This window comes from Manacus vitellinus, unplaced genomic scaffold (genome assembly GCF_001715985.3).
Source record: "Manacus vitellinus isolate BGI_N305 unplaced genomic scaffold, ASM171598v3 scaffold_79_pilon, whole genome shotgun sequence".
Lineage (NCBI taxonomy): Eukaryota > Metazoa > Chordata > Aves > Passeriformes > Pipridae > Manacus > Manacus vitellinus.
The window spans coordinates 2,065,129-2,077,132 of NW_021940812.1; the positions used below are offsets into that span (position 1 = coordinate 2,065,129).

Here is a 12,004-nt window from a genome sequence, read left to right on the forward strand (position 1 = left end):
ATGATAGCAAACCTTAATAAAAGCATTACTAGAAATCAGATATTTTCCTATCACAGGATTTGGACTAATATCAAGCCTCATCTCCTGTAAATTAAAGTATTTCTAACTTATTTACTGTTCATTTATTATGCACTCCTTTAAAAAATCTTTCTGTATCTTGGGAAATAATGTAGCACATAATGAAGTGCTGTCAGTGCATCTTAGATTTTCATCTGAGTTCAGCAAGTCAGCAAAAAAGTTTAGGACACTTTATTATAATTGCATAGGGAATGGAAAGTAATGGTAAGATGGTGACAATTTGGCCATCATACCCTACAGAACTGAGCAATTGCCAAATACAGTCTTGATTGCTTACCCTGTCTAAATCAGGACTGTGTGTACAGAATGAGGCCAGAAGGACAATGCATCAGAAGTTAAATTGTTTGGGGATTAGTTTGAGAATAAAAAAAGACTGTCGATATAAACTAGTGCTCATTCAAAGGGGATGTGTAATAGTCTGAGTAATATTTATTTTCCTTTTAAATAGTCTTTTCTTTTTTAAAAATTTAAGTGTGATTGATTTGTTTTAATATGTAGAATGTATATTCCCAAAAACGATAAAATCTCCCTGACAGTGTGCTCCTACTTACATTAAGGTACCAGGAGCTCCATAATTTTAAAACTTCATAAGTCATCTCAGTTATGTTATCCTTAGCACCCAGCACAACTCGAGACCTTCGTCAATGTTGAGAAGGAATTATTTTTTCTTGTTATTACTGCTACCCACCAAATCTTCATTCCTTTTTCTTCTGCTTTACAAGAGACATTTAGAAGTGTCAACAAGAGACTTTTAGAAGATGGCTTTACTCTGAGTCACTCAAAGTGAAAAAGGAAGAAGATCTTACAACAGCCACATAGGCAGCACAAATTTTTCCTGTCTTTTGGTACCTAGAGGCAGGTCCTGGTGAGACTCTACAGAAGTTTCTCTCTAATGTGGATTGAATGACACTCTACACATATTTTTGACAACTGTGACTATCTTTGTGTTGCTGTTTTAATTTCTGTGGTGTGCATTTACAAGGAAAAGATGGTATTTGCACACACTTGAAAAACTTAATTTCAGGGAGTGAAGAAAACATTGAGTAACAACATCTTTTTAAGAGATTGCATCTGATAAACAATGGGACTACTGCAGACCATCTGTACCTGGGAGCAATGTGTACATCAGCCTGTAGAGGCAAAAAAAGGTACAATTACAGGACAGAGAACCATGATTAGGACAACACAAAAAATGTGGTGGAATGTGCAATAAGGAGATGAGAAAGGTGGGAAACTGCACATGGAGCTAACTTCATTGCAGCAGGTGAGGCAAGTGGATGTTAACACGGCATTCATACAGGAGCAGCATTCCTAGATCCTTGAGCATATGTCAGTCAGGGCCCTGGATGCACCAACAGGATTTAATTGCCCTGAACAACTTCAGCTGGGACCCCCACTCACTCAGCCCACTGCTCATGGGTCCGTCTAAGCTCAGGTGTACCTGTCTCCAGCCCTGCCTCCTGGGTGGACTGTACACCTACACTGTAGCACTGTCTGGCCTCTCTGGACTCATCCCCTCGCCCTGCCTGGGGCTGTCAGTGGACCCTGTGTAACCCTTGCCAGGCTCTGCCCTCTGTCTCTGGATCCGGTGGAATTACATTCTGACCTGGGAGGGCATGGCCTGTGCTGGGGTCATACTTGGCATCCACTCAACTTCCTTCATGGAGCAACCCTGTTGTTGCTGTTCCCTGAGGATATCAAAGCATTCTCTGCTCTGACTTTTTGACTAAGTGACATTGAGTTTTCTGACTTTTGTCCTAAAAATATGTATATGTAAAATAAAACACATTTACAATTTCTTTTATGTTTCCACAAATTCACTGTATTCAAGATACAAACACTCAGTTTATTCTGTTATATAAGTGTTTATTTAATAAAACTACACCTCGAGTGGCCTCCAGGGGCACATGCAAATCATAGAATCATAGAATGGCTTGGATTGAAAGGCACCTTAAAGATCTAGTTCCAACTCCATGCCACAGGCAGGGATACCTTCCACTAGATCAGGTTGCTCAGAGTTGCATCCAACCTGGCCTAGAACATTCCCAGGGATGGGGCATCCACAACTTCTCTGGGCAACCTGTACCAGTGCCTCACCACAGTCACCATAAAGAATTTCTTCTTAATATCTTAACTAAACCCACCCTCTTTTATTTTGAAGCCATCCCCCTTTGTCCTGTCACTACATGCCCTTGCAAAAAGTTTGTTTCCATCTTTCGTGTAGGCTGTCTTCAGGTACTGGAAGGTCACAATTAGGTCACTCCAAAGCCTTGTCTTCTCCAGGCTGAACAATCCCAATTCTCTCAGCCTTTCCTCGTAGGAAAAGTGTTCCATCCCTCTGATCATCTTGGTGGCCTCCTCTCGACTCGCTCCAACGGGCCAATGTCCTCCCTGTGCTGGGGACTCCAGAAATCACCAAGACTTGTCAGATGTTTATTAGCTGGGTAAGAGCCAGGGTCAGCAGAGGGTCTTGTGTCCTGCTGAAATTAGAGCTGAAAATGTCAAATGTGTATTAGTCAAAACCCATCTAATAGAAACCCCACTTTCTGCAGTTTCATGTTTCTTTGGCTTCTTACCTGAGGAGGGACTGCATCCCTAAGCTGGCTTTGCTACTGACAAAAACTGGCAAACTCATGACCTAACAGGTTGCTTCTGTGCTAATGAAAATGACCGAATTAACTGCTAGGGACACCTCGACTAGTCCTTTTCTGTATGAGACTTACAAAGTTTCATCAAGGCTTAAGTCCAATTGAAAAGAATTCTGTCACGTTTGGAATACAGCCTGCTATCGCTGCCACATAGAGCGGTGGGATATTTCATCAGCAATGCAGTGTGTTGAAACTACAAACAAACATTTGATGTTGTATTTCACAATACCCTATACTCCATCTGCATTCATAAACAGTATTTAAGGAGGCCTGGCTTGCTTATACTGAGACTATGTTATCTGGGGAAATGCTGGGCTAATGTTTACTCTTGCTAAGCACTTGTTCCCTTATGAAAAGTCTGAAATTTTAAAATTTAAACTCTTCTGAATGATCCAAATCCAAAGATATCTCAAGAAATATTTTATTTGTCAGTCATCTTGGCACTGGTTAAACTCCATTGTGCTCTCGGTATGAACAGCTGCAAAGCACATACATCCTCTCCTGACATGGATCCTGGCCATTTGTTTGTTGTGATACGCCAATGTGAGAATTCACAAGTTAGGTCTCAGTCGAATTTCCACTGAGGGAAATGAAAGCTGGATTTGGCAGACTGAATAACTACTTTTTGTTATTGCTGTTGTCTGTATCACCTCTGGATTTGGAAGGATGTAGTCACTGCACTGAAAAATGGAGAACATGCCAAGAAATGTAAAGAAGCCTCAGGTGTGGTTTCACTATTCAGGTCTTCTGCTTTTACTTTACAACTTTTTTCTCTTTCTACTTTTCATCAGGTGTTGAGGTCCCAATCCTGTGCAGAGCCCACTTGCACTTTCTTGAGTGTATTTTTCCTGTCTGTGTAAGCACAAAAGCCTGTACCGGTGTGTTTAAGTGTTCAGTCTGCACACAGGTCATGAAGTCTTTGCAATAAGGAAGGTCCATCATATGTCCCTCTCTTCCTGGAGAGGAGAAGGCTCAGGGGTGACCTTGTCACTCTCCACAACTACCTGGAAGGAGGTTGTAGCCAGGTGGGGGTCGGTCTCTTCTCTCAGGCAACCAGTGACAGGTTGAGAGGACTTAGTCTCAAGCTGTGCCAGGGGATGTTCAGGTTGGAAGTTAGGAGGAATTTCTTCGTGGAAGGGATGATTAGACATTGGAATGGGCTGCCCAGGGAGGTGGTGGAGTCACTGTCCCTGGAAGTGTTTAAGGAAAGACTGGATGTTGTACTCAGTGCCATGGTCTAGTTGATGCGGTGGTGTTCAGTCATAGGTTGGGCTCGATGGTCTCAGAGGTCTTTTCCAAGCTAACTCTGTGATTCTGTGATATGCTTACCCTACAAAAACTATAAATTATACATCTATATCTATATACATATATATGAGGGGGGTAATAAGTTACCACAGCCCACTGACGCTGAGGAAGGCAGTCCTGGCCAAAGCCGGGCTGGACTCTCAGCTCAGTCCTCGCCCTCAGCACGGCCCATCCAGGCAGGATGCGGCACAGCAGCCCAGCCCGGCTCCAACCGCCCCTGCACACCCGCACAAAGCTCCTCTGGAAAGCGGGAACGTGGAAGTTTCGGTGGAACACCCGCAGCCGGACCGACCCCCGGACCCGGCGGCAGGGGCCGAGCGGGCGGGGGCGGGTGCGGCGGGCGCGCCGTGTGTCGGGAGCGGCGCGTCGGGCGTGCGGGGCGGGGCCGCGCATCTTAATCTGCAGCAGGCCGGCGGGAGCGCTCCAGGCCCTTCCGCCCTCCTCCTCCCGCTCCCTCCCACTACGCTCAGCCCGCCGCGACGGTCAGGAAGGGGGCGACCGTGGATAAACGAAGGCCGCGGGGAAGGGGGGAAGGCGGGACGGGGAGCACCCGTGGGGGCGGGCGGGCCGCGGGGCGCCAGCCCCCGGGGGGTTCGTGCGGCCCTCCCGCTCGGCCCTGCCGGCCCGGGCCCCGCTCCCCATGGGATAAGCTGTAAACATGTTCAGCTTTGAAGGGGATTTCAAAACAAGGCCCAAGGTGTCCCTCGGAGGAGCGAGTAGGAAGGTAAGGAGAGGCGCCCGCCCGTCTCTGTGTCTGTGTCGGTTCCCTCGCCCCCCGCCCTGTGTTATCGGTGTTTTTACCGTCGGGCCTTCGGGAACGGGAGCGGCGATGACTAAGGTTTAATAGAGGGGGGAAAAAACCCTTCCCTCCTGATGATATGTTTATCTCCGATCTCCCCGGCTCTGTGTTACTATTTTTTTTTTTTTGGTATAATCAGGCCACACGCACACACCATCGCAGGCTTATAGTGTGGTGAGAATTGTGGGAAGCGAGGAAATGTCTCCTTGGCTCGTCCCCCCAGCAGGGCGATCGATGTGGGGTGTCGTGGCCGGTGGCACCTCCCGAGCAGCCGGTCTCCAGGTCTTCCGGGGGCAAGGACTCCTGTCATTTCCCTCCAGAGGGAATGTCTGGCGCTCACCCGCCTGGCTGGAGGGATGTGGGACACACACACACACACACACACAGCCTCACACAACCCGAGAGTCACTGGAATTGCTGGGGGAGGTTCATCCACGTGAGCCGGGGCTGCCGGGTTGGTCTCCGTCAAGTTTACGTTCAGTCAGTTTGTCGTGTGCAGGGTGAGTTAATTGTCAGTTGTACCAGACTATTGGATCTCCTGGTATTTATTGATGGAAAAGGAGCGGGATGGTTTATTTAGATCTTGCTGATTGGACAGGGTAGTCAGATGTTTAGTCAAGCACTGAAGGGCACAGGACCGAGGAACGGGAGAAAGGACCAAGTGTTTTTAGAAGTGTCCTGATCTCTAGGGGTCACTTTAATTCAGTGTGAAAATAAAGATCCCCATGTTGTCATGGGAGATGACTGCGTGGGAAGGTAAATGAGTGTTTTCGTTAGTATTTTTGAATTTTAATGGAGTAAAAATAAATCTTAAATTTTCGTTATTGTGCATTGTAAGTGATTTTGGTTCTTGGAAACTTTTGGCAGTACAGTTAGGAAGCGGGCTAAAATACTCCATTATGTGATATTAAAATCACGGTGAAGTTTGCATTTTGGTATATTGTCTTAACACAAAGAGAATGTGTAACAAAATTGTATTTAAATTGTGCAGCTTTTCCTCTGATTCATCTTCTCTTTATCTCATGACATTTCTGTTCATTAGGCTACATACAGTGGTACTACATGAGTCAAAATGCCATAAATATTCCCCAGCTGAAGTAGGAATTGGCAGAACACACCCTGGTCCTCAGCTGTACACTTTAGGTACTTTACAACTTTTGACTTGCTCATAGTGTTTGTTCCTGAAGTAAACAGCTGTCATGACATCATCTTTTACACTTTTTGATTATGAAAATTCATCAGAATTAAGCCTATTTTAATTGTATGGGACAAATTGATTAATGTTATAGAGGTATAAATTTCCAAGGGCAAATATTAAAAGGTAAAGGATTGGAAACTGAAATTGATGCAGAACCTTTATCTGCAATACAGAGATTGTATTCCATGATCAGATTGATACTGACTGGTCCACAGACTTCATGATTTTACATTGCTTCACTGAAGTGCTTGTGCTGCATCAGTGCAAATCAGTCACACACAGCTTTGGGCATCATGGCTGTAAGGACATCATGCCCTTGAAATAGCTGCTTATTTTCAGAAACTGTGTACAGTACTAGTGAAATAATGTATTTAAACAGTACTAAAAATTACTTCTAAAATGCAGTTTACCTGCAATTTTATTAAAACATCTTGCAACAGAGATTGGTGTGGGAAGTGTTTATGTGGGTTCCATGAGTTTCTCGTTATTTCACATCATAGGCTCCCTGTGATCATGTTTCTCATAACTATAGGCTTCATTTTTACAGAAGGCCAAATTGTAAAATGTTTCCCTTCAGCCTTTTGTGCACGTGCTAAAAAACCCCAGGTCTTTGACAAGTGCACTTGCCCCCTCCCAAATGGGGTATAATTTTAGAAAGATGCAGTGAATAGTTCCAGCGCTGCACCTCTGCTGTGCTTTTGATGGTCAGCTGGATACTTAGTGCTGCCTATTGTGGTTCCTTTGGTAGAAAAAAGCAAAACTCGGAAATAGTGGTGGCATCTGTATGCAGGCTGCTTAATGCTGAGAAAAACCCTCTGCCCAGTTTGGGGAAGTTTCCCAAATTGCTGTTGCACTGGTACAGCTACATCAGCAAACCCGTCCCAGCACGAAGCAGCGACGCCCCTTTGAGGAGCCAGTCAGTGCTAAAGGTGCCAGTGGAGTGCCATGTGAATATGACACCAAACCAGTGATCAGAAGAACTGACCCATTAAAAGTGTGGCTTTGCTGGTGTAACTGCAGCTGCAAACAGTAACTGTGTTGGACACGGCTCACACGTGTTGACACCTGGCTGACACCGCAAGTGTGTCTGTAGCATTTCCTTAGGCCTCAGAAGGGGCTGATGTCAGTGAGTTCTGTCAGTATAGGCACAAGGATAAAAATATAACTGGGGACCTGTGGCACTGTGGCAGTTAGAGAGGTACTGAATCTAGTGTGCCTTCTCCTCCCTAACTTTTATGGCATTTTTGGATTACAAAACCAGAGCTTCAGGTCAGTTTTCCGCTGTTTACATCCTGTGTTCATGTGTGTTGTGGATCAATCGACCCAACCCTTCTGCCAAAAAAAGTGATTTTTAAGTATCGCTCGTTGTTGTCCTGGGTTGCAAATTAACTTTCTCAAAATTACTATCCTTGTGACTGATTCTTTAGGAATATTATTGTAGCATTATAATATTGCATTGTACATAAATGTAAAAATATAGGTGTTATTGCCAGTATTTGGACATTTCCCTCCATACCTATTTTCAAGAATCTGCTGATTCATTTGGACTATTTGAACTGTTGTATGTATATTTGAGGGTGCAGATATAGTGTTTTATTTACAATGTGATAAGGTAATGTTAGTGGTTCTTTTATTATTTATTTACTTTCATTTTTGGGGTGGCTTATTGTCACCTTCAAAACACAGTTCTCTGCTTTATGAGGCTTTTCAAAAGATAATTTCAGACTTAGGTCCATTGTAACTGGAAAACATATGGTTTTACTTCTGAAGTCAAGTAGTTCCCAAGAGTGAATACTGTTATTGGAGTTCAGTATGGGAATGTCTTGAGTTACTCATGGACCTTTTGTACAGGACAGTAGTTGTTGCCTGAGAGGCTGTGGCTGCTGAGTGCCTGTGGTGTGTTAGGCAGGAAATAGGGAGCTGTGCCTGAAGAGTTGGCTTGGGGTGCAGTTCACATTGCACAAACACAACCCAACTGTGCAGGGGACTGGAACAGATGGTGCTTCACCTGGGTGGTTCCCTGCCCATCCTTTGTGTCCGGTGTAGAGAACATGTTTCTGCAAGGGGGAGTGTCACTGTGCCTTCTGGTGGCAGCTGGCAGGTTTCACTGGTTTTAGCATGAACTTGGACTTTTGTTGTCAAAGCGCAAAATTGGTTTAACCAATTGATTTGGTACAGTCAGGCCTAGTGTTCCTTTATTTATTTTTTTAGCATTAAGGTAGCAATCCTTTAGTGGATCCGTGCAGGGGAACCCCCAAGGGATGTTCAAGAGGTTCCGTAATTCCACATCATTTGGTTACATTGTGAAATGTATTTAATGACATCTTGTAAGTCTTTAACAGAAAGAATGGTTTAAAGAATATTAATCAGAAAAATTTATGGTATCACTTGAGATATCTAAACCATGCTTTTATAAATTCCAAGACTGTTTAAAATAGAGGATTTTTAAATTATAGTATATTATGAGATGATTTTAAAAAAGCCTTCCTTTTTCAGAATTTGTAATACAGATGAGTTAGCACTGTGTTTAAAGTGAAAGTGAAACCAACTTCATAGAGTTTGGGGTTTTTTTATATTTTGGGGGTTTTCTTGTGAAACACATGGAAGCTTAGTAATGAGCAAATAGTGATGACTCCATCTGTATTTTAAAATATGAACAGTTTTAATAATAAGACATCTTCAATTTACAAAGATTGTTTATATTTTATTCTAGTAGCTACTGATGCGCTTTCTTAAACTAGTAGCATAACACTAAGCATTAGATTACTGTGTATTTTTCCCCCTGTTCTTAGCTGAAGTGCAGAGGTAGAACTCCAGAAGTACCTTGTTTGCTCTTTGTTGTCTGTAATCTACACATGAAGTAGCTTCTTGTGGAATAAAAATGTTTTAAAAGCAGTAGGCTGTAAGATTGCCAGGGTAGGGAGAGATCTGCCAAGGTTGGGATTGCTTATCATGGTAGATGTCTGTAGGATATAAACAGTGATGGGGCAGAGTTATAAACCAGTTTTGTTTCTCTCTTACTGACTGAGGAAAATTGTTAATAATTTCAGGAAGGAAGAATTTAGTGTTTTGTAATAACTTTTTTGAACCTACACCGTGTCACAATGGAACTGAAATGATGCCAGTGATGTATAGTGCAGGAATTTTAGACTACAATTATAAAGTCACTGATTATTTTTGAATAATGGGAAAGAATTGCACTGCTTTGCTCCCTAAAACCTTTACCCCTTAAAGCACATGGTGTAGGTCCTTATACAGGTACATACCTCATTCTGAGTCAGAACTGTGTTTTGCCCAGAACATTGAAATGTGAAAGCCTAAGTCTTGAAATACCTTTTGAATTTCAGATCCGTGGTGTGGAAGTATGAGGAGACTATCATGTTGTAAAAATGACTGTCAGTAGGAAACTATATAGTTAATGGATATTAGGTTCTTGGGGATTTTCTTCCTCTCTGTAACATTTAAAATTCTCCTCATTTGCAAAGAAGCTACAAAAGATGCAGTTGTAGTTAGCTGACAGCAGTGATTGTGCTGCTGTTTTCCGTTATGAGTTATTTTTTCATATCCAAAACCAAAGTTGCCATTTTTATAAATACATTTTTTTTCCTACTTGTTGCTGAGAAAGTGAAAAGTCATAGGATGGTTTGGGCTGGGAAGAACCTTAAAGATCACGAGTTCCAACCCCTTTGTCATGGACAGGGACACTTCCCACTAGAAGTCACTCAAGTATAACTACATGTTCAATATACACCTTAAAAACCATAAGAGAGACAGACTGAGTGTAAATGTAAAAACAACTTGTTTGCATTTCAGTTGGCCTCTGGAGTCTCCTGTTTCCAGTCAGGTCCTGGTTCTACTGTGTGTGGTTTTTTAGGTACCATGGTAGAAGTGGTTCCAGATCCTCCCGACATCCTACAGTAAAATTTGGGCCAAAATGCTGAGATGTTTTCTAGCAAGTGCTGTGACCTTTATTCCGGTGAGGTCGGGCTTTCCCTGGCCAAATGCCTTCTGCTGGGTGTAGTTCAAAATATCTTCTTCTGGAAGATGGTCTTCTCTGTGTATAAACATATATCTGGTTATTTACATCATGATTTAGGAGAGTCACAAACTGTTTCAAAGCAGAATGTTTCAAGCAGCGGAGCATGTTTTAGTCAGGCGTGTTCAATGGAGTTTAAATTGAGGTCCAGTTGAAGACATTGTAAGTCTTTTAAAGTGCAAATTTTTTTTACTATTCAGAAAAAAAACAATTGGAGTTCATCTTGTCTAAAATAATTTTGGGAAATAGAAACATTGTTGAGAAGGTGGGGAACATCTTCCGGTGTCCTCATCGGTTCTCTACAAGTTTGTTGGAGTTATTAAATACTTGTGCTGAAAGGAATTTTATTCCATAAATTGCTTAAGTCACTTCATTTACTTTGGGAGTTGTTACTTTTTGTTATGTGGTTCAAACTAAATTCATGTTCCTCAATTTGTAGATTAAAACCATACAAGTTTTTATAATTATTCCCAAAAATTAAAAGATCAGGTGCTTATTTGTTTTTCCAAGTAAATTTCATAAAAAGTCATGCCTTGTACTTTGCATGATCTGTTGTAATGTTGAATAGAAAGCGTTCTCAACTAACTAACTAAAATAAATCCTGGTTGTTTAAAAATAAATATCAACCATTAATAATATTTATTTTTTGCTTCAGTGTGTTATTGTTAATTTTTTTTAAATATACTCAGTGGGTAGCCAGTACCTGAAAATAATTATTCAGTTTTGTCTGTATTTGGCATATTTAGGTTTTAAATTTATTTGCTTGGAGCTGTTTATTTGCTCGATTAACATGGCTGTCCAGAAGTGTTCAATTTGAGATTTTAAAAAAGTCAACAATTGCTAGAATTGTTTGAAAAGATTTAATTATGTATACATTTTGTTTTTCTGAACCTTTATTTTAAACCAAGAGGGCTGAAAGTTTATCACTCTCAAGGCAAAGTGCTAACATGCAGGACGAAAAGAATAATTTGTATATTTGTGTACCTTATTCAGTCTTTGTCTGGGATATGTAAAAGCTAGGGGTTCTGTAGGCATGTTTTTGCAAACAAAGAGTATATTTCAGCAAAACGAGGACAAGAATACAGTTCAATTTTTCTTCATTGTGTATTTAATTGGCTTTTTTGTAGCACTGACATTGTTATGTTGTATGTGACTGTTCCCATCAGCTGCTCTGTTACAGCAGTGGTGCCACTCGGGACTTTGCTGTGAAGAATAGTAGGGTACATACGTACATGTCCTGATGTGCAGAGCAACATTTCAAATGTTACTTAGCATTTCTTTGGTGACAGTCTCAAGTTTTCCTGTCTGTATACTGTCCGCCATCTGCTTCCTTGTTTTCAGCTCTTTCCCCCTTCTGTCTTAACCTTTCAAGTCATCATCTGTAATGCCACGTTGCGTTTTGCTGTCCCATGCTGTTTCTCTGCTTTCTTGTTTCTTTGTGTGATGCCTTACATATTTGGTGTAGAAAACTTCTCAGACTGGGCTTTTCATGGTCCTGCACCTTGTGTGGGAGTGCCTGAGGTTGGTTGTCTTTACCAGTATCTTCTGTTGGAAAAAGCAGCAGGTGGGAAAGGGACTGCTAGAAAGGCACTTAACAGTGCATGAAAGTCACCAACAGTGTATTCCCTGCTCTGCACTGGGGAGGACAAGCTCCTGAAGGAAGAAGACATCATAAAAAGTGTCAGGACTGTGATTTAGTAAGTGGCTTTTCACTCCTTTTGAATTAAGATTGAAGGAGTCAAGACAAGGTCATGCTTTGTTTACCCTAGATTGTCTGTCTTCCTACCATCTACCTGATGTTAGATCCATACCTGATGTTAGACTCCATACCTGATGTTAGACTCCATACCTCATGTTAGACTCCATACCTCATGTTAGACTCCATACCTCATGTTAGACTCCGTACCTCATGTTAGACTCCGTACCTCATGTTAGAC

At 42.1% G+C, this 12,004-nt stretch overlaps 1 protein-coding gene across 1 annotated transcript in view; it reads left to right on the forward strand.

Annotated features, from left to right (window-relative positions):
• Positions 1-4,636: 4,636 nt before the first annotated feature.
• LOC115307981 (ubiquitin-protein ligase E3C-like) overlaps positions 4,637-12,004 on the forward strand; it is a gene marked incomplete at its 3' end in the record, with an annotated part of 18,149 nt that continues 10,781 nt past the window's right edge. The window contains exon 1 of the mRNA XM_029964692.1: positions 4,637-4,758. Within this exon, the coding sequence (XP_029820552.1) occupies positions 4,693-4,758 (66 nt within the window). The remainder of the gene's footprint in view (positions 4,759-12,004) is intronic.